Consider the following 27,939-nt stretch of genomic DNA (forward strand, 5'->3'; position numbering starts at 1 on the left):
GTGGCTGGGCGGGGTTTAAAAGGAAGTTTAGCGGGCGTTTTAAACCGCGGCTTCTAGGCAGGTGAGGCGTGTTGCTGTACAAATAACTGTCATAAGTCTTGTACGAGTGGCACATATCCGTGATTCAGGGTGACAAACGGGCATTCAGTGATCGACAGCTGGTAAATTTATATAAAAGTAACTTCATTTTCTAACTTATTTACCTATAGATGTGGTATGGGTGTGGGGGGCGGATTGGCAAACATTTACTCGAGCCGGTTAAAATGTAAAGATGTTAGTTTTGGTAAATTTAAGTCCTTTGAGTATCTCGCCGTTGTTATTCATGGAGATTCTCACGTTCTAGTATTATCCGTGTATAGACCTCCTAAATATAACGCGTCTTTCCTTGAGGAATTCTCTGACTTAATGTCAATTTTAGTTACAAACTATGACGCACTCTTAATAGTTGGCGACTTTAACTTTCATGTCGACAATCAGTGTGACCAAAAGGTAAAGGAATTCATGAACCTCCTGGACTCTTTTGATTTGAGGCAGCTCGTTAATCAGCCTACACATAAAGCAGGTCATACGTTAGACTTAGTGATTGCTAAAGGACTTAAAGTTGATATAAAGCAGGTCATTGATATCGGTCTATCAGACCATTTCCTTCTACTATTTAATATTGAAATAAAGATAGAAAACACTCATGAGAAGCATTTTGTTAAAAAACGCTTCTTTGACTCATCAGCAGCTTTAAATCTTACAACTATTCTAAGCAATCAGTCCGTTTATAGTGCCAACTATAATAGCGAGGATAATGTAAATAGTAAAGTGGAAAACTTTAATTCTAAAGTAAGAGCTGCTGTTGACATAGTTGCACCTGAAAAGACAGTTAAAAAATCTTCTAGTATTGTTATTCCATGGAAGACCCAAAGAGTGTCTGATTTAAAAAGAACATGTCATAGAGCTGAGCGTAAATGGAGGAAAACTAAACTAACTATCCATTATGAGATATTGAAGGTTAAAATAACAGAATACAATAACACTGTCCGTCTTGAGAGGCGCTGCTATTTCTCTAATATTATAAATAACAATGCTAGTAATCCCAGAGTCTTATTTTCTACAATTGATCGTCTGTTAAACCCAGGTAACTCAAAGGAATGCCCCCAGAATACTTCCAGTGAAACCTGTGAGAACATTGCTGTATTTTTCAATCAAAAAATTAATGATATTAGAGATAACATAGTATATCTCCCCAACACTGCAGAACCTCCAAAGCCCGGTACTCCATTATAAACAAATTAAATGCTTTCACCAGGATAGATTTACCTGAATTACATAGTATAATCTCTCAACTGAAACCCTCCACCTCGTCCTTGACCCAATACCAACAAGGTTTTTCAAAGAAATATCAGGCGTGCTAATTGACAATATTCTGGACATAGTTAATTCGTCATTAGATACGGGGGTCTTTCCAGACTGTCTTAAGACTGCTGTAGTTAAACCCCTGCTCAAGAAAATAATCTTGACCCCTCTGCCTTTGAAAATTTTAGACCCATCTCTAACCTGCCCTTCTTAAGTAAAATTCTAGAGAAGGCAGTCATTATGCAGTTAAATGACCACCTCAATAAACATGCTATTCTTGATAAATTTCAGTCAGGTTTCAGAACAAATCACAGCACAGAAACTGCACTCGTTAAAGTAGTAAATGACTTGAGGGTAAATGCAGACAGAGGCCATTTATCTGTTCTCATCCTCTTAGATCTGAGTGCTGCATTTGACACCATTGATCACAATATTCTTAGAAATCGCCTTAGTCAATGGGTGGGCCTCTCTGGCAGTGTCTTAAATTGGTTTGAATCCTACCTGGCAGGGAGAAAATTCTTTGTGAGTTGTGGTAATCAAATCTCAAAGACACATGATATCCATATGGGTGTTCCACAAGGCTCTATCCTGGGTCCGCTGCTTTCTCAATCTACATGCTTCCGTTAGGTCAGATTATCTCAGGTTACAACGTGAGCTACCACAGCTATGCTGATGACACACAGCTGTACTTATCAATAGCACCTGATGACTCCGACTCTTTCGATACACTAACACAATGTCTTACTGGTATTTCTGAATGGATGAATAGTAATTTTCTCAAACTAAATAAAGAGAAAACTGAAATTTTAGTAATTGGCAATAATGGATTCAATGAGGTTATCAGAAATAAACTTGATGCACTAGGATTAAAAGTTAAGACGGAAGTAAAAAACTTAGGGGTAACCGTTGACTGTAATCTGAATTTTAAATCGCATATTCATCAGACCACTAGGACAGCATTTTTTCACTTAAGAAACATAGCAAAAGTTAGACCTCTTATATCATTGAAAGATGCTGAGAAATTAATTCACGCTTTTGTTTTCAGTAGACTAGATTACTGTAACGCACTCCTCTCAGGACTACCCAAAAAGACATAAATCATTTGCAACGAGTGCAGAATGCAGCTGCTAGAATCCTAACTAGGAAAAGAAAATCCAACACATTTCTCCAGTTTTGATGTCACTACACTGGTTGCCTGTGTCATTCAGGATTGACTTTAAAATACTGCTTATGGTTTATAAAGCCTTAAATAATCGCTCCATCTTATATATCGGAATGCCTGACACTTATATTCCAAATCGTAACCTTAGATCTTCAAATGAGTGTCTCCTTATAATTCCAAAAGCTAAACTTAAAAGAAGTGGTGAGGCGGCCTTCTGCTGTTATGCACCTAAAATCTGGAATAGCCTGCCAATAGGAATTCGCCAGGCAAATACAGTAGAGCACTTTAAAACACTGCTGAAAACACATTACTTTAACATGGCCTTCTCCTAACTTCACTTTAACTTAATAATGATACTCTGTATGTTCAATTCATCATAATAACTATTCATAGTGGCTCTAAAATCCGTACTGACCCCAACTCTCTCTTCTGTTTCTTTTTCCGGTTTCTTTGTGGTGGCGGCCTGCGCCACCACCACCTACTCAAAGCATCATGATGCACCAACATTGATGGACTGAAAGCCAGAAGTCTACGTGACCATCATCATCAGGTCCTTCCATGAAAACCCTAAATACAAAGAGGACTGTTTGATTTATGTTAGGTAGATTGCCCAGAGGGGACTGGGCGGTCTCTGGTCTGGAACCCTACAGATTTTATTTTTTCTCCAGCTTTTGGAGTTTTTTTGTTTTTTCTGTCCACCCTGGCCATCGGACCTTATACGTTAATTAATGTTGACTTATGTTTATTTTTTATTGTGTCTTCTATTTTTCTATTCATTTTGTAAAGCACTTTGAGCTACATTTTTTTGTATGAATATGTGCTATATAAATAAATGTTGATTGATTGATTGATTGAGCAAACAAACTAATATTGGGCCAGTGTAGGTCCAGTGTGGGTAAACATTTTAGCCCTATGTGGGTAGCCAATGACCCAATTTGGATTTGCACATCAGTACAACATGGCCTCAAAACACTGGCCCAGTGTGTGCAACAGATAAGGAGTCCTAATTTGGTCGTGATCCTGAAAAAAGTCCATACCTTAGTGGTGTGTCCGTTTATTTTATTTTCTTTATTGTGAGAATAAACCACATTAATTTGAACCCCTATTGAGACTGTATTCAATTTGGATTTGCACATCAGTACAACATGGGTGTAATTGAGTCCGATGTTTATGGCACAGTGGTGCCCTCTTATGGTCAGAAGTGATTTATTTTATTAATTATGTGTAATTATGAGGATTTTCAATTCATTAAATAAAAAAACAACGCTGTGATTTTTATTATTTATTCTTGCAATACAGAAAATACCATAGCATTTAATGGTACAAGTCATTTTCTTGTGGTGTTACAACCCTGAACCTGAAAAACAACAATAACAACATTTATTTATATAGCACTTTTTCATACAATGTAGCTCAAAGTGCTTTACAAAATGAAACAAAAGGAAGTTAATATAAAATATAAGCAAACAAGATTAGGCAAAAATATTAAAGACAATATAACAAATTAAAAGGTATGGTTGAATGGCCAGGACGGACTAAATAAAAAACAAAACAAAACAATTCCAGTTAGGCTGCAGAGACAAAAACAACAGCAAACTCTGTAGAGGTTCCAAGGCCAAAGGACCACCCAGCCCCCACTGGGCATTCTAACTAACATAATTGTTCTAAATCAGTCCTTATGCTTTTCAGGCTTCACATGGAAGAAATTGAAGATGATGGTGGTCATGTGGACATCTGGGACACCCGTCATTCAATCCATAAACACAGGGGGCAGCATGGTACTTTGATGATCAGCACCAGAGAAGAACCGAAAAAGACAGCAGAAAATATTGCTGATTAGTAGGGAATTGCAGAAGCCAGAGGAAAATGATTATTCATTGTCCATATAGAATAACAGGGATACAACTAAAATGTAGCTGAAAAGGACATTTTAAAATAATGTTTTTTATAGCAGTTTTTTAAATTGTTCTATAGTAAGCCTGGCATATTTCCACAAACATTACCAATATTATATAAAATATTGTGCAATTTTATTTGATAAAATCGATCATTTTTGAAGATGTTCAGATTGTTATTTATACTTCTACAATCAAAATCTAAAACCTTCAGACAATTTTAATGTGCAGTATTACTTAACTTAACATTAAATAGAGTTCCCAAATAATCACTGGGCAAATTGAGGATTTGCTGAACTTGCACTGTCACTAGGAGAAATTTTTAAAGGGGCAGCTTGTAGTAGAAAGTCAACTCAATAGTTAATTATATATTGGAAATGTCTTAGCCATAACAAGAAATGGGCAAGGGAGAGACTTTAATTTATGAGGCAAAAATAAACAGTTGTCTAAAGACTTTACATAATACTAGAAACAGAAAAGCAAAGTTTACTTTTTGAGTATTTTTCAGACTTTTCGATCATGCTTATGATGCACGTATACCTCTGACTCTGTTCCATTTTTGTACACTGTCCACTCTAACAAGAGTTTTAAAAACACACTTATCATTTGCCGCCCGCTGTCTGCGTTTATCTGTTGCTCCTCCCATTCTACAACCAGCCAGTAACGTCTTGAAGAACTCATTGACCCACCATTTTTTTCTATTTTATGTGCCTAAGGCTCAATGCCGGGCTACCACACGTGTAGGACACGGTTCAGGAGGGAAGATTGAATTATTTATTTACAGATCGTGTACTAGCAACAGCAGGCTGCTCACTAAACGAGCCCAGTTGCAGGGGGAGTGGCTAAGAGGATAAAGCTCATGGCGCCGTTCTTCTAGAGGTGGTACGCCTGCTGCTCGTTGTGGAATCAGACGGTCACTTGTGCTTAAGGTAATACACTGTTTGCGAAACTAGGTAGTTGAGCTTGATGTGCCAATTCTATAAGTGTGAAGTTAGCCAAAGAGCTGGATTCGAGGTTACAACGCACCTGCCCATTTTAAATGACCGGACAATGCTTATATAACGCCCGCTAAGAGATAACTGCTTTAAATACTTTAAAGTAGGTGGACAATGTGAAGGTTTTGTCTGTGGGTTAGACAAGCTCCTCAATGGCAAATTACAAAAATAACGACAGTTGCAAAATGCACACATGTATAGGGGTACACTTAGCAGCATCTACGTGGCATATGGAGGTCAATGAAAGATCAACTAACTTGTTAATTTCCATTTATGGCACTGACCTCGCGTTGCGAGCAGTAAATGAAGCAGGCAATGAATAAAAAACAGCTCAGAAAATTCTGGGCGTATAAGGTATAATCTAAATAGAGAGTTAAACTTTAGGGATCTTCAAATCACGACTTGGTTTTATTTTGGACAGTCTAGGAGAATAGCATTGCCAAACCTGTTGTACATAGTGGCTTGGTCTTGTCAAAATTGTTTTAATGTTTTTATAAAAATAAAAAACTAGAAATGAGGTCCCATGACCCAGCCACTCATTTGGGTCGAGTTTAGGGTAGCCACCAATCAGCAGTCTCTTTAACAGGAAATTGATAGTGGAATTTGTTCCCTAAACTGCTTATGAAATACTAGGTTATTTGCTTTTAACGTCAATCCTGATCTTAGCCACCAATTGTCAGAGTACAGCAGCATTTTTTTAGAGTGGAGGAGGAACCCAAATTGTTTTGAGTCATGACTGTCAAAAAATAAATTTCTTTCTTTCATGTCAAAATTAAAGGTTGAAACCTACAGAGTTTACATATTCGCATTTGTGCTTATATTACGTCTCCCAGTGACCTTCATAATCTGTGAATATGAAGTTGATTCTTGACATTGAATTGGGCAGATATAAGTGAATGCTGATGTGTGCTATACAGTATATTTGACCCACTAGCATTGCATCTAGACTTGGTTCCTGTCCTCTGCTCATTACTATAGCCTAATATACTATTGTTTCTGGATCTCTCTGACAGTGATAGGGACAACATGTCTTTAAGAAATTGATGGGTAGATGAAATAAAAATAAACATCTGCAAGCATAAAAAGGAGGCAGGCAGCACATAGAAATACACTAGAGGCGCACAGAGCATCTAAGTCAAAAATTAAATTATGAGTAGGTTACAAGGCATCTATTGGTTGCTTTGTTTTTGACAGATTTGAAAGAATGATTTATTTTGTAATTGTTCTTTTATTTAAAAAAATACTTATTTATGTACCTAGGTATTTTATAATGTTTTACCATACAGTAAAAAAAAATATCTAAGACTGTACTGATCAAAATGACACATGGATGTTAAAATATTAGGTAAAATGTTTAACATTAGTCTTTCACAACTTGGACCCCAAGGTATTTTAGGTGCCACAGAAAACTGTCTACATATTCTTCATAATATAATGTATGACTCTATTTTATTAGTCCAACTTATGAACTGGTAAAGGTGGATATTAGGAGGCACAGACTTACAGAGGAATAATGACAGGCATTGCCTAAACAACAACAACAACAACAAACATTTATTTATATAGCACATTTTCATACAAACAGTAGCTCAAAATGGTTTACATAATAAAAGAATAGAAAAAATAAAAGACACAATAAGAAAAACAAAATAAATCAACATTAATTAACATCGAATAAGAGTAAGGTCCAATGGCCGGGGGGACAGAAAAAACAAAAAAAACTCCAGACGACTGGAGAAAAAAATAAAATCTGTAGGGATTCCAGACCATGAGACCACCCAGTCCCCTTTGGGCATTCTACCTAACATAAATGAAACAGTCCTCTTTGGATTTAGGGTTCTCACGGAAGGACTTGATGATGATAAAGGGTGGTTGTATATTTTGTTTAATTACACAGTGGAAGAAATCAGTAAATAATACACTATATTTGTGATGTTTGAGTCCCTTTTGAGGAAGGAAATTCAAATATTATTTGGTGGTCTTGTTTATGAACGGAAAGACAGTGACATATTTATTCAGGAAGGGAATTCAGTGAAGGCAAAAATAAAAACTCAACTGATATTTGTTGGTCAATGTTTTCCTAAAAAGGATTATTTCTTAGAATATAAACAATAATGTAACCTAACATTCTTAAGCCCACATAATCCAATTCAGATCTTTCAGAGGGTGGTACCATCCCAGTAACACTGGGTTCAAGTCAGAAAATAGTCCTGGACTGGGTATCTGTCTGCTCCAATGACCATAAATATACACGCCCACACAGAGCTTATTTTGGATCTCCAATTAACCTAACAAGCATGTCTTTGTGGAAGTGAAATAAGAGACAGAATAACAGGGAAAAAAACACATGTAGACACAGGAAAGTGTGCAGATTCCACAGAGGCAACAGTAAAGATAAATTAGTGGATAACTCTGCTGGCTCAGGATTCATACTCAAGACGCTGGATTTGTGAGGCAGTAGTTGTGCCAAAAGAGTCACTTTGCCACTAGAGAATAGTTGTTTTTTTATCAAACAGATTTTAAAAATTGTTAAAAATAGCAAGATTAACAAACTGTACATACTGTAGTAATGAACACACTTTTACTGTGAAATTGTTTTTTTAACATTCAGCCACCTACCACCTACATGATGAGAGAAGGAAACTTGAGCACCAGAGAAAGAAATTTGCATAGATCTTGACTAGAAGTTCTGGTTTACTCTTTCACATATGAGCAGCAGAGGAAGATATAAAAGCTGCACACCATGAAAGAAAGTTCTTTCACTGGTTAGTTATGAACATCTACAGTAAATAAAAGGTTCCTCATTCTATTTAGAATCCACAATTTCTGATTCTGCTCTTCTCTATAATCCTAGTTGCAGTTTAAATGATAGTTTTGTTTCATATCACAATTAAATTTAATTATCATAGCTCTTTCTATTCAATTCACAAATATAATGCATTAACAGTAGTTTAACATTTATATGTGCAACCACACGATTTTTGTTCAGCATACTTTAAGACAGAACAGTTTCAACTAGATCAGTATAAACAAAGTATGACAATATACATCAAGTCCATTAAGATAAATCTGAGATAAGATCTGTTGACAGAGATAATGGGGAGATAAAAAGATAAATTGTAGTCAAATAGCATTCCTGGAGAAAATAAATCTCTGGTATGCCCATTGTTGGTTGTAACATACAAGGGCACAGTCAGAATTAGACAAAGTAAGAAAGAGTTCATCTGGCCACCCACCCATTCCTGGATATTCATTTGTATCATAAATACACGACGGACAGTGCCAGAAGATTAATTTACCAGTAAATCCTAGGGCTCAGAGCATTTTGTGATTAGTAGCTTGGAAAGGTAGCAGTGCTACCAGGATGGTGAGAAGAGAATCAGAACAGAGGAGGGTCAGTAACAGCATACTGTACACTGATTGTCACAGAGAAGAGTCAGGAACAGTATAAACTGAGAGTTAGTTGTTTGCAACAACTGTGGCAATCATATATACTGCTACTGACCTTTCTCTTTTCTGCTTCTCCTCTCGGCATCTTACTGTGACACTTGGTGCCATTGCTACACAAAATATATTCAGTTTGTGTGACAGAGTTCCAATATAAGAACTGTTAATCAGGCATGCCATGACAGACAAGACAAGATGTTGAAGCAGATAGACAAGCAAGAAGTAATTTTAGGTTGTGGGAACCTGGTGGCCATAAAGAAAGACAAAGTAACCTGTAATCATGTGTTTACAGCAAAGTGATCAAGAAAACCAAATGATAACCACAATAATGGCAGAAAGGAAATAAGAGCAGCGACATCTACTGAATGTCAAGCACATCGCAGAAGGTGATTAAGTGACGAGGAATGATGCAATTAAAAAGTAATCCTGAATATAGTCTGATATCTCCTGGAAGTTCAAAAAAATTTAGGTTGAGGCAAACTGGTGACCATTTTACTGGTGACCAGAAAGCTTTAATGCAGTAAACGCACAGACCCCGCAAACCCATCTATTGATACTCTCCCAGGATAATCAAGTGTAAGTATTGTGTTTATTGATCATCACTTAACGAAATTTATTAATCATAAATCAAGCACGGCAAAGTGATATAACTTGGTTTACGTTTGTATTTTATTTTAGAACTGTAAGTCTATGTGTTTGATTAGTGTTTCTATCACAGAAATACTAAGCCAAAATTAAGCCTGTGATGCTGTGTTTTAAATAACATAACATAACTCAGGATTGGACTTAGGGCAGTGGAGTAATAATGCACTTCCATACTGTTACACAATTAATACTAAGATTTTAATTTTTACACCTTGCAACAACAGAGAGGAAACCTCATCCTGAATGAGATATTTCTCCTGCTGTCATGGGATAGGCTCAGCTTTACTAAAACTTTGCTGCCTATATCTGTTGTATTTGCCCACAGGAGTGGGCAGGAGGAGGAGTAAAGGAACCTAATCAAGGACTTTGTTAAATGGTGCAACTCAAACCACTTACACCTGAACACCAGCAAAACCAAGGAACTGTTGGTGGATTTTAGGAGACCTAGGCCCCTCATGGACCCCGTGATAATCAGTGGTGACTGTGCAGAGGGTGCAGATCTATAAATACCTGGGAGTGCAGCTGGTTGATAAATTGGACTGGACTGCCAATACTGATGCTCTGTGCAAGAGAGGACAGAGCCGACTATACTTCCTTAGAAGGCTGGCGTCCTTCAACATCTGCAATAAGATGCTGCAGATGTTCTATCAGACGGTTGTGGCGAGTGCCCTCTTCTACGCGGTGGGTGGTGTGCTGGGGAGGCACCATAAAGAAGAAGGACGCCTCACACCTGGACAAACTGGTGAGGAAGGCAAGCTCTATTGTAGGCATGAAGCTGGTCAGTTTGACATCCGTGGCAGAGCGACGGGCGCTGAGCAGGCTCCTATCAATTATGGAGAATCCACTGCTTCCACTGAACAGGATCATCTCCAGACAGAGGAGCAGCTTCACACAGACTGCTGTCACCATCCTGCTCCACTGACAGACTAAGGAGACCCCACACTATGTGACTCTTCAGTTCCACCCGGGGGGGTAAACGTTAACATTATACAAAGTTATTGTCTGTTTTTACCTGCACTTTTATTACTCTTTAATTTTAATATTGTTTTTGTATCAGTATGCTGCTGCTGGAGTATGCGAATTTCCCCTTGGGATTAATAAAGTATCTATCTATCTATCTATCTATCTATCTATCTATCTATCTATCTATCTATCTATCTATCTATCTATCTAAATCAATAGTCCATCTTAAATGCCTTTATATTCAAGTTGCTTCATAAAATTATGTTGCTTAAATTTCTGCATAGTTTATATAATTTGAAAACTTAGATTTTTTTTTATATTTGTACTTAGCTAGATATTTTCTGTACTAGGTAATATTGTTACTATGTCCCCAGGTCAGGAGTATTAAACTTTGAACCTAGATGGCTGCAGCGGCAGCCAGGTTACATTATAGCCACTTTTTTATTAGTAACCAATTGCTGCAGCCAACATGAAGGCTAACTTGGTCTCCTTTGTGCCTCTGTATTCATCAATATTTGTTTCATTAAAATAACTGAAACGAAAGATATTGAAGGTCTGAGAAATATTTTTGTTTTTCTAATCCACAAAACATTTTAATGGTGCCCAGCTTGCCAGCTGACCCTGGAGCTGAGTTTAAGAAATTTGATTCAGCTGGTCATGTTGGTTCATTTTACATTTCATTATTGTTTAGCTGCTGATCACAAAGAAACAGTTAAAGTTTCTGGAATAGACGAGAATAGCGCTTTTTGTCAAAGGGGAGACATTTAGCTTCATAAATAAATATTAAAACAAACAACAGCCCTCTCAAATACACACCAGAATAACTAAAAATAAACCAAAATGTTGATTTGACCAATGATAAAAAGAGTGGTCACAATCACAGTGAAGCATTATAGAGGTGCACTGTCATAGACTTGATGAAGCCCCATTAGCCAGTGTTGAGCCCCCATAGCGTTTCTTGATGCACTTCTGTTGAATAAGTAATTGCCTGAAAGTACCTAATAATAGTGTGCCAGAGAGAGGATGTGCAGCATGTTCATAATGTCAGTCAGTTTTGAAGTCATTCTGTCCTTTACTACTACCTCCAGCAGGTTAAATGTATGTCACACAACTAAGCCTACCTTTTTAATTAACACTTTGATGCAGTGGGCGTGTCTTGAAATAATGTTATTAGCCCAGCACAAACAGCATAGAAAATTACACTGGCCATCTCAGTGTTGTAGAACATGTAAAAGATGCCATGTTACTATTCTCATTAAAGGTACACAATCTCTTAAGAAAAAACAGAGCTTGTTCTGCCCCTTTCTATATAGTTTCTCTATCCAGCCTGTCATTGATGTGGACCCTGAAGTACTTGCACCACTTCGACATCCACTCCCTAAATACTGACCGGGCATAGAGGATCTTTGGTGCTGCAAAAATCAATAACCTATTCCTTGGTTTTACTGTAGTCAAAATTGCTGCCAGCTTTGTTCAGATGGGAATAAGTCTTGTGGAGCAAATAGATAATTGCATCTTCCAATCCAATTGCTGTCTTTTAGGCAAACTTTAGTGGGTTGAAGTGGTCTTTCACAATATTAATGATATAATTTAGGACCAGCCATTCAAAGCTCTTCATTATATAGGACATAAGGGCCATTGGTCTGTAATCATTAGGTAAAGATGCATCTGCACTTGTTTGAAATTGACCAATACAGGGTATTTTCCACAGCAGGAGAACTTTCTGGAGCCTTTTTGATAGAATGAACAGATAGCAGAGGATACCACAAAGTTGATCAGCACAGGAAATTAAGAACTCAAGGACTGACTCCATTTGTCCTGTGGCTTTTCCTGTGTGTAGCCTCATCAGCTGTCAGCCATTTTAGCCTCCAGGCTCTGCTTCCACAAAATCTTGGGGGGGTCACAGGTTGCTGTCTAATAACAAGCTTGTAGGTGGGAGTAAGATGGATTATATTGTGGTATGTTCTGCCCAAAGGTGCCACAGGTTTACATTTATGGCATCATTAATATTTGAATAGAGCAGGTCCAGCTTGTTGTTTCCTTCAGTGGAATATGAGGTTTTAGCCAGCTTTCCGTAATACACAAGATTCCACAGTATCTGTCACTCTCGTGACTTGCTATGAGAACAGAGAGTTCATCCATCTTATTTGAGAGTGATCGAACATTGCCCATTGCAATAGATGGCAGTCCATTTCTAAATCTTTCCTGCCTTGTTTTTATTATTGCTCCATCTTTTCAACCTCTTATGTTTTTTGTCAAACAAATCCTTTGGTAGAGTGAAATGGAACTGCTTAGAGCTTGCAGTGCTAGCAGCTGATTATAGGAATATTAAATACACCACACTTTAGTTTCTCAGTGTCTCCTACATTTCCTAGTGTTGCAGATATAAGGTAGCCTTCAGTTCCTCTTTGCTCTCCATGTGACGTCTTCTGAATTCTGAGACTTCTGCTGACTTCTTCCTGAAAAGCAGTTTAGATAAGATGGCTTTCAGATTTGTGATGGCAGCAGCAGATCATTGGTAAATGTAAAATCCATTTACAGTCAATTCTAGTTATCCAAGGGGATTACATTCATGAAAAATCCTGTGGATACGGAAATCACAGATACTGAAGCATTGATCCTTTGGGAAGAATGGGGTTAGGTTCTGGCGGGACACCAGCTCAGGGCTCTGTAATGATCCTTCCTCAGGTTTACCTATGGAAACCTTTTCACTTCCTCTAGTCAAGTTTGATTGTCTTTTAGGTACTCTGTCAGAGAAGATCCAAGGACCTCACTACACCATCCAATTGGTAGTAGTGCTGGGTAGTGTGTACAAAGAGCAGGGACTTAATCAGTGCAAGCTTATAACCTACACTGGGAATTCCTCGTTTATGAAGAAGTCTTCATGTCTATCAATTGCAGTCTCTGGTCCCCATCATGAATAGAATTCAATGGCTTACGTAGTCTGTTGCTGCTGAATAGACACACATTGATCCATCCAGTGTAGCCTGCATGCAATCCTGAACATCACAAACCTGTTATTGCTCAGTTTCAGATGTCGTTCATGTGTGACAGTCCTGTCAGAATTTTTTTTATCCAGCGCATGGCTGCAAATAGGAGGAATTAGACTGGGGGTAAGTGAAATGGGTTACACTTCTATAACAGCTGATAACCAAATCTGTTAATAGCGAGGATTTACTACATATAATTTTCTAGTGCCTACTATAAATGACAAGCCAGAAGCCAGATCAAATTTAATCCTAAAAGTAATTAATTAATTAATTAAAACTAGTAACTAGTATAATAAGTTCAGCACACAAAGAAAAACAAAGAACTTCTGTGAAAGGCGGCTGCTACCACAGTTCTTAGAAGTACAAGGATCATAATCAGTGCCAGAATCTTAGAAGACAATTAATTTACAATTAAGGAGCAGTAATTAGTTAATAATTAAGACATTGCTGGGACGAAAACTTGGAACCTCCATAGCCAGCCAGGATCCTTGACATCCTTTCTTTCCAACATGTATTTGGGGATTATTTAATTTATGTGATTATTAGTCTCAACTAAGCCAGTCCTTAGAACTGTCAGGTTAAGATTTGGTAGTCTATGAAGCAGTGTCTAACTGGATCTGAATTCTACAGATATCTGGTATGGGTTCTGCCATTATGCATTGTCTTTTTATTGTATTTCTTGCACACTTACGCGTAGCTCCCTTTGTTTTTAATCAGCTGTACAGAATGATTTCTTCTGAGAAGTTTGAGTTTGCAATTGACCGTGGGGGCACATTCACAGATGTCTTTGCACGTTGTCCTGGTGGAAAGATTCAAGTTCTGAAATTGCTTTCAGAAGACCCTGCCAACTATCAGGACGCCCCCACTGAAGGTATACGTCGTGTACTGGAGAAGGTAAATAGAGTGATGTGGAATCTAAGACAGTCTTCATTTGGTAACATTTTTTGTACTTACTGTTCATGTTTTTGCTCTAGAGAATCAGTGCTAGCTAATGCTCTTCGTGAGAGAGACAGAGAGAGTTGAAGTAACTAGTATTCCAAGATGCAGAATTAGTAGAAAATGAAGCCTTAGATAATTCATTGAGACGTTTGATTGAAGGTTGGCATGATAACCTAGCAGGTTCAATTACCATATAAGCACTACCTGTTATGACTGACTTGTGCCTGTGACTGTCTGAGTAGACTGCAGGTTCCTGCAACCTTGACACAAATAGTGGGAAGATGAACGCTAACATCAGTGCTGAGGTGGTGTGACCAACTGGTTCTATCATTATGCTGTAAACCAGACAGTTGCTGATTTAATTCTTACCACTTGCTCACTGTGCTAACAGTGTTGAAACTGTAAAAATATGAAAAGGTTCTACAGTACCTTTTTTAAAGACCTGGGGATGATGTTCACAGTGCAAAAGTCCCGTATAACCTGATAATGACCATGTTGCAGTGCATATACAGTGGTGTGAAAAACTATTTGCCCCCTTCCTGATTTCTTATTCTTTTGCATGTTTGTCACACAAAATGTTTCTGATCATCAAACACATTTAACCATTAGTCAAATATAACACAAGTAAACACAAAATGCAGTTTTTAAATGATGGTTTTTATTATTTAGGAGAAAAAATCCAAACTTACATGGCCCTGTGTGAAAAAGTAATTGCCCCTGAACCTAATAACTGGTTGGGCCACCCTTAGCAGCAATAACTGCAATCAAGCGTTTGCGATAACTTGCAATGAGTCTTTTACAGCGCTCTGGAGGAATTTTGGCCCACTCATCTTTGCAGAATTGTTGTAATTCAGTTTTATTTGATGGTTTTCTAGCATGAACCACCTTTTTAAAGGTCATGCCATAGTATCTCAATTGGATTCAGGTCAGGACTTTGACTAGGCCACTCCAAAATCTTCATTTTGTTTTTCTTCTGCCATTCAGAGGTGGATTTGCTGGTGTGTTGTGGGTCATTGTCCTGTTGCAGCACCCAAGATCGCTTCAGCTTGAGTTGACGAACAGATGGCCGGACATTCTCCTTCAGGATGTTTTGGTAGACAGTAGAATTCATGGTTCCATCTATCACAGCAAGCCTTCCAGGTCCTGAAGCAGCAAAACAACCCCAGACCATCACACTACCACCATCATATTTTAATGTTGGTATGATGTTCTTTTTCTGAAATGCTGTGTTCCTTTTACGCCAGATGTAACGGGACATTTGCCTTCCAAAAAGTTCAACTTTTGTCTCATCAGTCCACAAGGTATTTTCCCAAAAGTCTTGGCAATCGTTGAGATGTTTCTTAGCAAAATTGAGACGAGCCCTAATGTTCTTTTTGCATAACAGTGGTTTGCGTCTTGGAAATCTGCCATGCAGGCCGTTTTTGCCCAGTCTCTTTCTTATGGTGGAGTCGTGAACACTGACCTTAATTGAGGCAAGTGAGGCCTGCAGTTCTTTAGACGTTGTCCTGGGGTCTTTTGTGACCTCTCGGATGAGTCGTCTCTGCACTCTTGGGGTAATTTTGGTCGGCTGGCCACTCCTGGGAAGGTTCACCACTGTTCCATGTTTTTGCCATTTGTGGATAATGGCTCTCTCTGTGGTTCGCTGGAGTCCCAAAGCTTTAGAAATGGCTTTATAACCTTTACCAGACTGATAGATCTCAATGACTTCTGTTCTCATTTGTTCCTGAATTTCTTTGGATCTTGGCATGATGTCTAGCTTTTGAGGTGCTTTTGGTCTACTTCTCTGTGTCAGGCAGCTCCTATTTAAGTGATTTCTTGATTGAAACAGGTGTGGCAGTAATCAGGCCTGGGGGTGGCTACGGAAATTGAACTCAGGTGTGATACACCACAGTTAGGTTATTTTTAACAAGGGGCAATTACTTTTTCACACAGGGCCATGTAGGTTTGGATTTTTTCTCCCTAAATAATAAAAACCATCATTTAAAAACTGCATTTTGTGTTTACTTGTGTTATATTTGACTAATGGTTAAATGTGTTTGATGATCAGAAACATTTTGTGTGACAAACATGCAAAAGAATAAGAAATCAGGAAAGGGGCAAATAGTTTTTCACACCACTGTAATATAGAAATAAGCCAATAGACTTTGAGCATAAAACCCAAGGATTTCATTTTAAGTTAAACTAATGACTCACTTTGTGACTGTGAGCATGTCCTTTCACCTTACATTCTATTTTATAGAAATAAATCAAATATATAATGTAATTATGTGCAATTAACTATCTTAAAAGTTATCAAGCAAAATGCTGTGTAATTCCCATTAACAGTGCTGCATGGGCTATATTTAACTTTTAATTGAAGATGAATGTAACAATATGCTGGCAAGTTTTTTGGTTTCAATTATCACTTCCTTGCCTCTGCAGTCTGTGATACTGTAAATGATAAAGATTAAAGCCATCAAAGAAATTCAAGATTGACTGTGAAGTGATTTTTATTTTAGGGCAGTAACCTTCTTAGTAATTTGAAATCAAATACCTAATTATTATCTTACTTAATACCGTATGTTTTCTACTTTCACTTCTAGGAAAGTGGAGAGGTTTTGCCCCGTGACCAACCTCTAGACACCTGTCAGATTAACTGGATTCGAATGGGCACCACTGTTGCCACTAATGCCCTCTTAGAGAGGAAAGGGGAGAGGATGGCCCTGGTCATTACTAAAGGTTTTAAAGATCTGCTGCATATTGGCAACCAGGCTCGTCCCCGAATCTTTGATTTGGTGAGAAGCTCTGCAATATTTCCATCTGGGGCCTAGTCTTGCTTCTTGTCATGTGTGTGCAGTGAATTATTTCTAAAAATGACTCCACATAAAACCTGGCCAATGCGATTCATGAAATAAGGTGGTGATTTCTTTCTGAGTTCTGAGGTTTTTTTATTAGATAAAATGGGAAAGGAGGGACATGTTAAATTTACATGTGTAAATGGTGGTTAATATTTTTGTGGTCTGTGTTGAAAGGTAACGTGATAGTAATAGTGAGCCAAGTCAAAGTCGGGAGGATGCGATACAAATAAACAATGGCCAGGAAATGAGACAAAAATCGTAAGTTGAGGGTCATAGTGAGAGAATAAAATACCAGAATATTACATGTAGACTAAGGCAAAAAGCAATTGAAGTTGATGAAAAGAAAACTATTCATAACCAGAAACATCTTAAAAATAATGAAACTAGAGTTTTGAGTATTACATTATTCACAAACTCGGACAGTAAAGGAGTGTATGATCCTGACCTTTTATATCACCAGGGTAATTATATCACACATAGCATCCTCCCAGATGTCTTGCTTATGGACGAATGTTGGTGTTACCTTTTTTTCTGATAGATAAATTCTCTCTCTCAGTGCCATGTCCGATGTAGATATTGGCGATCATGATTTTCCACTTGTCAATTTTGCTTGCCATACTAAAAATGTCATAGGAGTTCATGTTGTTTCCAAACCATCTCACTGCATTTGCACTGATGATCTGCAATCATTTTCTTCTCTCTCCAATGACTTTACCAAGCCTCCAGCTCTGATGAATGAATGTCCCAAATATTTTATCTGTCTATTCTTTATCTCACTTGGAGAATGTGTTTTCACCTGTGCTCTTTTTAATGCTCTTTCATTTGTTCATTTATCTGTCCAGGAAATTTCGCATTCTTCTAAAAAATCACATCCCACAGTTTCTCTAGTTCACATTCCATTGTTGTGCTCACAGTCCATGTTTCATGTCACATTAAGACAGACCAAAAATAACACCTTAGAAAGTTATTTTTTTGTTTTCATAATTAAGTGATGATTTATAAGTGTTTATTTTAATTGCATGAAGCCCCAGATAATTCACTGAGACGTTTGATTGAAGGTTGGCATGATAACCTAGCAGGTTCAATTACCATATAAGCACTACCTGTTATGACTGACTTGTGCCTGTGACTGTCTGAGTAGACTGCAGGTTCCTGCCACCTTGATACAAAGCCTTGGCTAACAGCTATGACTGTTTTTGCCATAGCAACCTTTTTCTTGATCACTTCTTTCATCCTGCTTTAACATGCCACCCAAGTACCAACAGTGATTCACTTGCTTGACATTTTTATATTTTAGTTTAACTAGTATTTTGGCACTAGTTTTTCTTTCTGAAAACACCATATTGTCTTCTTGCTAATGTTAATGTTAATCCCTTCTCCTCACTGTCTTCTACTCCTGTAGTTCTTCACTTTCGGCAATAAATACTATATCATCTGCAAATCACACATTGGTAACACCTCCTACCCTTAATCCTTTAATATCTAATATTTCTTTATGTATCCATTTATATTTTGTTTTATTTTCTTTATTTGGTAATATTTTCTCCACAGAGCATAGTAAAATAATTTTAAAGTTATTCCAATCTGTTTCAATATCTGTGACCAATTGTAATCCATCAAATTAAATTTTTTTACTACATAATCAGCTGCCAAGTCTTAATTTGTTCTTAACAATTCTATTTGCAGCTTCTGTCAACATTTACCTTTCTTCAACCTTCTCGCTTTTTTATTTTTTTCATTACAATAGGATTGTGGTCAGAATTACAGTCTGCACAAGGAAGTGTTTTGCAGTTTGTAACAGCATTCCTGAAGGATTTTTCACCCTTTCTCCAGGACTCTTCTATGTCCATAATCTTTTATGATATTGTTTGAATCATGTGTTTAAAATCACCGTTCTATTTTTACTGCACCATTCTATTAACTTTTTGGTTGACAGCGGGATTATATATAGAGAGACATGTTCTTGTTTCCTTCCATGTTTTTTTTGAAAGTGAATCACTTACACTTTAGTTTTCTTTTTATTATGTTTACTCCTTGTCTCATGGATCTTTTTTTAACATTGGCATTATTTCTTTTATAACAAATACGTTTTCCCACACAGATTTGGTTGATTACATTTAATCATTACCAAACCTGATCTCTCGAATTTCTAAGGTAGTGAACTGAAAAAATTCTAATCTCCTAAATGTGAATCTGGCAATGCATGTGTTTGTGCAGAGAGTTTGCTGATGGTTTTTCTTGGTTCCACCATTAAACAGTGCTGGAGCACCTTCAACTGCATCTAAATACAAGCTTCAATTATCCAAAATACATGCATATGGCCTATTTAGGTTAGTTATGCAAAACAGAAAATGTGTGTGCTTCTCATAGATTAAAAACTGCTGTAGTATTGTACACTTGTTGACATATTATGGTGATGGCAGCCCACTGGCGTTGTCCACACTAACCTGGTTTGGTGCTTGTTTCAACATACAAGGGTTCAGGTAAGCCCACTTTTTGATTTGGTTATCCTGAATAGATCATTTGAAAAGCAGGAGGATAATGTGAGAACAGTGGGATATTCACAATGAAGTAACTTTTCCATTTATCCTTCTTCATAATGAATTGAATATGGCAGTTAGATTGAACAGCTTCAGAAAATATGGCCAGAGGGTGCTCATTTTTAAGCAGTTAGGTTATTTTTATAAAACACACTGTAAAACGAAATGCCTGCAGAGTTTAGTACTTTGCTGAAAAGATGACTTAGAACACGTTTTGGAAACAAGCTTTAAGGCTTTGTGGTCTTCCATAATTTAACCATCCATTTTCAATTTTAGAGTGAACCTCTCACCAGAATTTCTTAATTTCTCATTTTACTTTTCTTCTGTTTTTACATGCCTTTGATGTTTGCATTCCACTGCTTATGATATTACTTTCTACTGTGCTATCTTTTTATAATGTAGAATGCAACCCCCTATATTCCTTTAATCTCATTGTCATTGACTTAAATACAATCTCTGGATTACACTATATTTAAAGTTATAATTATAATAATGTGCAACCTAACTTAAATTATTCATGTACATTGATTTAAAATACTACTTGCTGTGGTAGACTCTCTAGATAATATTGAGTTGGTGATATGTTGCATGTTGAATAGAATATGCAAGTAGGAATTTACCATGCTCTGTACACATAAAAATAATGACGCTGTAAACCTTAAGCCTATAATTGATAAGTAAGTCTTAAGAATAAGTGCTGTTTTTCTTGGTACAATTCAGGAGATTGTAATGCCAGATGTCCTGTACGAGGAAGTCATTGAGGTAGAAGAGAGGGTGATTTTGGAAAAGGACAAATGCAGTTTGCCACATATGGAGGCCCTTTCAACAGTTACAGGTAAAGCTCCGTGACTTTGATAGCAATATGCTCTCTTGATATTTTACTTGTGCATTTATACTAATGCATACAAGTGAAAACAAAGGATTATTAAGTTGTGCACACACTTGTGGAGAAATATAGAGGCTGGGTTATATCCTCACTATCCAATGAGTTGCTAAAATCTGCTAATTTAACTTTTATGGCAATTGAACACTAGGCAGAATACTGTATGTCAGAGTAAAATGAGTTTAAACGGCATGAAAAGAATTACTGAAAAACTCAATAAACTATAGCACACAAAGAGTTGTAAAGAACTACTCCAGTAATGCAGCAACTTAGGATGAATGGATATCACCAAGCTAGGTTCTGAAATGCAAGTTCAAAAGGCAGCATCATTGGTAAAAAAATCCTGTTATGGTATTTTCCACCCAATCACCGTGAGGTTTGACAGAACTAAATGAATAATACAATAATACAGTAATAAGCTAAGAGTCCTCTTTTCAATCTTAGTGCAAAATCAATGTTGTGTAGAGTCTTAAAAATTCTAAATGTCTTATTAGCTTCATTATGGTTTTATTTTTATATAATTTGAATTACTCATTAGAAACATATTGCTTTGCTAACCACATGCTATAGCCATTTTTATCTTTACAAGAGACTGTAGGCTAATTTGAACAAATACTTTACATACTTATTTTGTCTATACATCCATTATCTCAACCTGTTTTTACATTGCAGTTTTATGAGGAGACATTGCCTTCTCTAGCACCATAGAACACATGACCAGGGCTAACTCAGCATGGGATGGTTTTACTTTGTATTGCATATTTAACACACACAAACACCTGTTTTCTAGTGGGCCATTTAGGAATTGACAGTTAACCTAGTATGCATATCTTTAGAATATAAGAGGAAGCTGGGGTTGAGTAATGAACCCAGGAACCCATTGCCATAAAGTCTAGTCACTGCACCACCCTACTTTCCTCCTTACTTTATAATCAGTCTTGTATAAAGGTTATTGAAGTACTGCAATTTCAATTACAAGTGCAGTAAGGTGTATGTTGTCAACATATTGTTCTCTTAACTATTAGTTTTTTGATTAGGATCAACAGGAGAACACCTTAAAGTGTGGTGCCCATTGGAGCTTCAGAATTTGGAAAAGAGCTTGAAACAAGTGTTGAAAAAAGGAATCTATAGTCTGGCTGTGGTGCTGATGCACTCCTATACGTGAGTATCGATTGAGTACGTCAGAGGAGCACAGCCACATGGTTCACCTAATCAGAAATTCATCCATTAAAAGTATCTATACATTTACTAATTATGAGACAGAATAGTGAAAGTTATTGTGCACATTTATAGCAGCAATAGGGCAAGTCTTTGAATTGTGTTCAGATTACTCACTGTTTTCTCAAGGTTTCCATTTAAATATGATCTGGACACTGAGATAGCTGTGCTCTTCAAAAGAGGAAGCATAAAATTCTAAAACCCATTTATTTGAACTTTTGGCTACAGGGGGCTAGAGCCTATCCCAGAAGTTTTGAGCTCATGACAGCATCCAGCCCATAACAGGAGATCAGTCCCAACATTTAATTATTCACACACACACTTGTCTCTCCTTCACATTTTTGGGGATGTTTGAAGAAACTAGAATAACTAGAGCACCCCAAAAAAAACATGGGGAGAATGTGCATACTGCACATGAATAAAGACAGGATTAGAGCCCAAGGCACTGAACTTGTGAAACAGCAGCTCTGACCACCAGATACCATTACATCTTCAAAATAAATTCTTCTTTTTCTGTGAATAACTATGTGAAGCAAAAGTATTTATTTGATTTTTGGTCAGGGCCAAGCAGAAACTAGAACCTGTTTCAACAGCACTTTGATGCATGGCATATACCACACCAGGACTAAGCACCAGATCATTGCTAAGCACATTCACACACATGGACCAATTTAGAGTCACCAGCCATAAGAATGTCTTTGCGCTTTTATCGGACTGTTGTCATGGACTTTGTTATAATTTTTAGTTGTTGATTACTTTATAAATAATGGCAGTATTGTTTTGTGGGTTTTAGCGGTCAATGAATTTTATGGTCTGGAATGTTTTTTTATACTTTGTTCACTTTGAAACGTGTCTTTCCATGGCACCATTTTGTTGCTCCACAATTGCTTATTGTTTGTAATACAAGGTTGCCAAGCTGTTTGTAGGCAAGATGTCTGGTTGTGTGAGACGTGTGGCGTAATTATCACTGCAGTATGAAGGTTAGCATCATACCCTCCTTTAATTCCCGACTAATTTAAGGCTTCAGAATCTAGTGTTATTATTTTAAAGATCTCTCTGGCTATGAACTGTTTTCTGTTCATCAGTTTTGATATACGTCTTGCTTTTTGTCTTAGGCTTCATGTAATACTGTGGTACTTGACTTCCTTGCTATGACTCTCAACTTAGGATTTTTGTCTCATGTCCTTGCCATTGTTTATTTGTATCACATCCTCCCGGCTTTGACCTTGGCTGACTGTTACAATCACATTACATCTTCTGATATCATCCTACTTGAAACTGCTGCCATCCTGTGCAGTCATTACACCTATAATTGTTAGCGGCCATCAGAGTCTCTATAGCAGCTACTTTAGGGCAGTTTGCTGCAGGGTAAATTTGGTATAACCTGCAACCTGATATGCACTACTTTAATTGTAGAAGCATCAGTAAAGCTGACCTTGACTAAGATTGTTTTATTCATTGAACAGCCTTAGACAAGTGTGCGTTTTTTGTCTGTACAAATGAGCTCATATATCTCTGCTTTTGAGACCAACTATCCAAAGAAAGTTAGAATCTGAATTACTTTCAAAATGTAAGCCTTTCATTAAGAGGCCTATTTTTTCTAAGTTTTCTTTAAGAATAAGGGAAGTCAGACAAAATACAGGATTTATTTCTGAAAACAGAACATAATACATAGAATTGCTATGATCTAAAGGAATCTCTTCTAAGCATTCTTGTAGATATTCTGCAGTTGTTTTCATCATATCGATAGAGGTTTTATTTAATACTTATTTCCCAGAGAAATCCACTAGTCTAATACACCAACTAGAACTTAATTTGTTTTCTTCAAATGGCAGCTACTGTCATGTTTCATTGTAATTTTTGTTGTTATTTCTGCCACTGTGTGAATTTCTCAGATGGTCAGCCCATGAAGTGCAAGTTGGTGAGCTGGCACGAAAAATTGGATTCAAGCATGTCTCGCTTTCCTCCCAAGTGATGCCTATGGTGCGCATTGTGCCACGTGGATACACAGCTTGTGCTGATGCCTACCTAACCCCCAAGATTCAGGAGTATCTGCATAGTTTCCAAAAGGGCTTCAAACAAGGCCTTGAGGTAGGTAAAATATTGAATATTTACACCTGTTTTGATTTGTTTCCAGTCTGAGTGTTTCTGAGTCACCTTTTGCAGAACAAAGAAACATGCATCTCTTTTCCGTTTTTCCAGGGAGTGCAGGTTCTTTTCATGCAGTCAGATGGTGGCCTCACACCTATGAAAAAGTTCATTGGATCCCGTGCCACACTTTCTGGGCCTGCAGGAGGTGTTGTTGGCTATGCCATGACATCTTATAACCAGCAGACCAAACTGCCTGTCATCGGATTTGATATGGGAGGTGAGCAGATAATGGGCCATTCATTTAAAAAGTGGATGATATTCCATAAAGTGAAGAGTATCAAAGGAAACTGTACCCCATTTACAAAATTACTATTACTGTGTTGCTGAAGCAGTTGAACACAATGTGATATAAGGGTAGTTTTTCCTAAAGAGGAAAGAAGAAAAGTGTAAGATCTACAATTGTAATCCTATGAGTTATAGGACAGTAAAAATTTGTGAAAAAGGGTTATTGTCATATATTTACTGACATCTCTATCCAAGGTAATATGCAAGATCAGAACATGTTATAAACAGTTTACAAATGTTTAATCTTAGAGTTAGAGTAAAGTGATTTACTCAATTATTGGTGGAGGAATTGAGCAAGATGCTTTTAAAGTTCAGTGCATTTGTGAGTGCACTATGCTGCCTTATGTCTGACTCGGGTAAATCACATTCCCTTTCTCTTTTTCCAGGAACGTCAACAGATGTAAGCCGGTATTCTGGTCAGTATGAGCACGTGTTTGAGGCCACTACTGCAGGCATTACATTACAAGCTCCGCAACTTGACATTAACACAGTGGCTGCAGGTGGGGGGTCCCGACTCTTCTTTAGGTAGGATGCTACACCTGCTTTCAGTCTCCTTACACATGCTAGTCCATATTTTGTTTAGTTACATAACTGGTGTGTGATTCTGATTGGCAGGTCTGGTATGTTTGTAGTGGGACCAGAATCTGCAGGAGCACATCCAGGACCAACATGTTACAGAAAAGGTATGTATATGAATTACTCTTTCAGTTGTCCTTTTATCTCAGATGAATATGATCTTCAGTTTTAAATCAATGTTTTTTTTCATCTTGTTCCTTTAAAGTATGCCTCATTTTATGGGTAATGATACTAGATGGACAATTCTCACTTCACAGTTTGGTCTTTGGTGTGCTCAAATCAAAGTGGTAAACAACACAAAGGCCTGATGCAAAATGTATTATGTGAACATACACTGGGCACCTGGTGCAGAATTTGTTCACATACTGTGTCATTGAAATGGTAAAAAATAGTTTGCCTAGTATAACACCCAGAGAGAGAGTTGTAAATACAGTATATAACCAGAACACAGTTGGAGTATAACTGCACAGACCTTAGGGCTTTTATATACTGTTATTCCTTCAGTGAAGCATTGCCTTTTTGCATTCTAACTTGTTACTTGTAATTCCACTGAAGTTTCAAGATTCGATATGTGAAATGGAAATCTTCACAGTCTGTTTTTTGTTCCCCCTGCTGGTCTCTTAAGGGAAGAGTAAAATAAATAATAATTATCATTAAGTATCAGAGAGAAAATTTAGCGCCAGTCAGTTATTCATGTTTGACTTCAGCATCCAGAGCATTATCCAACAGAATTATAGTAGCAGTTTATCATCTGGATATGTGTAAATGTTAATGCCAGCTTAAGGCAAGTAGAGTTAGTTGTTTTAACTAGCTGGATATCAGAGCAGAATGTGCTCTGCTGTGTGCTGGTTCTAGTAACTGATTTTTTCATTTCATTTCAGGGGGTCCCCTTACAGTGACAGATGCTAACCTTGCTCTAGGACGGCTTTTGCCTGATTTCTTTCCTTGTATCTTTGGACCTGCTGAGGATCAGCCACTTTCATATGAAGATACTCAGCGTGAGTTTCATCTTCTAACTGCCACCGTTAACAGTTTTCTGTCTGCGCAGTCTGGCCAACGGCAGATGACTGTTGAAGAAGTGGCCATGGGCTTTATCAGAGTTGCAAATGAAGCAATGTGCCGACCAATCAGGGCACTGACACAGGTGAGACAAGTGGAAGCATACAGTGTTTGCCTTTAGTGATTAATACATTGAGTTACTATTTTGATATTCTTATGTTATTTTACATTTTCAGGCTAAGGGTCATGACACTTCCCGTCATATCTTAGCATGCTTTGGAGGAGCAGGAGGGCAGCATGCATGTGCCATTGCAAGGTCTCTTGGCATGAAGATGGTCTTTATTCATAAGTAAGTATGATTTGCCACTTTAGACTGGCTTAAGGATTAATCTCGGTAAAATGCAGGCTTTCATTGTGTTGTATATAAGAGAAATAATTGAAGTTTTAATATTAATAGTAGTAATACAAAAGCTAAGACAATGTAAAAGTATTGCATACTCACATCTTACCTGTTTAGAATGGTTTGTTAAATATTGCTAGTCAATAGAGTTGTGTCTTTCAGCTGTAAAAAATAATTTAGTAATTAATAACATAACAGAGGTGGGAAAGCTCCACAATTAATTTACTACTAGATGTCAAAATAAACACAATTTCATATTGACATTTATAGTCAAAATGTCTCCCAGAATCTCTTTCAGGTGTTCATCTTGCTTCATACAATACATTAGTATCCTTGATGGGTCTCATTGGCAAAGAATGCAATTTCAGCCAATTGGTAATTTAATTAATAATGTCATCATTTATTTAAGAATAATTCTGTAAAGATAATTTATATTTGCTGCAAATGATCAAGACAAGACTTGACCACTGTTTTTATATTCATCAAGATCAGTAATGCTGTTTAATGCACTGATATTTTCCACATCCATATGTGAAAGTTAAATTAACAGGCATTTTACATTTTCTTGATGGGGTCATTGGTTCATAGGATCAATATTGTCACATGTACAGATGAGTGAAATTCTTACTTGCATGTGTTAATCAACATGCAACACATCACAACTCTCAGCAGCCATTATCAGTATTACTAACTTACCCTGAAACCTTTGTCTTCCTTTTCTTGAAATTTCTGTCGTGATTATCAGATACAGATTAGTGCAAGTGAGGTTATGTGTACGAGGGAGCTTTGTGATGGACTGCTTCCTTTCTACCTTGCTGGCAAGATATACTCTGGTCCTCTCCTCTCTGATGTACTGCAGAAAATGTACATGCTCTCACTATTCTTTACTAGTCACTGAATGTGTTTCCTCTGTTAGGTATGCTGGTATCTTGTCTGCATATGGAATGGCACTGGCAGATGTTGTCCATGAAGCACAGGAGCCTTCCTCATTGGAATATACATATGAGTCATTCTCTAAGTTGGACACACGTATTGAAGAGTTGGAATGTCAGTGTGTGGAAGAGCTGCAAGCTCAGGGGTTCACTAGGTGAGAAGTGATACAGGAACTGTGTTCTTTTTTTTCACCCTGTTTTTTTTTACTTACTGTAGACAGTGCTGACCAGACTATATGCATCACTGTTTTATCATGTTAGAGGAAATCATTAATCTTAGCACCCAGCATTGATAGTGATAAATCAGACATTTGTATCAAAATCAATTGCAGCAGATACATGTATAAGCAATACAAAGAGTTATGCAAATTGAGTGGGTTCATGCAATGTTCATTCAGTCCTAGATAACTTTTCCCACGTGGTCCAGGTCCATAGTTACAGATTATATATTCTTATTTCTCAAATGAAAAGAAAGATTTCTTACCAGAGAGGGAGCTCCTTTCCAAGTGTCCATGAAAGGGTTCATGGCTCTTCTTAGAAGTGTCCATGTGTGCAGTTGAGCTGAGCTCTTAGAAGGCAACTTAAAACTCCATTTTTGCAACAAGCACCAATTGAACTAAAATAATAATTTAGTGAACTCCTTCTGGAAGAAGTCTAATAAAAGGAACTCACTTTCTCTTCTGTTCTCTTCTCACTTAAAGTGAGAGCCTAACTTTCTTTCTTAGAACATAAGAATAT

The 27,939-nt window shown here is 37.3% G+C and overlaps 1 protein-coding gene across 1 annotated transcript in view; it reads left to right on the top strand.

The window, feature by feature from the left end:
- The first annotated feature begins 5,079 nt into the window (after positions 1–5,079).
- oplah (5-oxoprolinase, ATP-hydrolysing) overlaps positions 5,080–27,939 on the top strand; it is a 55,813-nt gene continuing 32,953 nt past the window's right edge. Inside the window, exons 1-12 of the mRNA XM_039753799.1 lie at positions 5,080–5,330; positions 14,159–14,335; positions 16,963–17,154; positions 20,478–20,592; positions 21,678–21,801; positions 23,754–23,949; positions 24,061–24,226; positions 24,681–24,819; positions 24,910–24,977; positions 25,752–26,014; positions 26,106–26,218; positions 27,186–27,356. Coding sequence (XP_039609733.1) covers positions 14,168–14,335; positions 16,963–17,154; positions 20,478–20,592; positions 21,678–21,801; positions 23,754–23,949; positions 24,061–24,226; positions 24,681–24,819; positions 24,910–24,977; positions 25,752–26,014; positions 26,106–26,218; positions 27,186–27,356 — 1,715 coding nt within the window. The 5' untranslated portion in view covers positions 5,080–5,330; positions 14,159–14,167. The remainder of the gene's footprint in view (positions 5,331–14,158; positions 14,336–16,962; positions 17,155–20,477; positions 20,593–21,677; positions 21,802–23,753; positions 23,950–24,060; positions 24,227–24,680; positions 24,820–24,909; positions 24,978–25,751; positions 26,015–26,105; positions 26,219–27,185; positions 27,357–27,939) is intronic.

The sequence above is a fragment of the Polypterus senegalus genome, chromosome 5 (assembly GCF_016835505.1).
Source record: "Polypterus senegalus isolate Bchr_013 chromosome 5, ASM1683550v1, whole genome shotgun sequence".
In the NCBI taxonomy this organism is placed as follows: Eukaryota; Metazoa; Chordata; class Cladistia; order Polypteriformes; family Polypteridae; genus Polypterus; species Polypterus senegalus.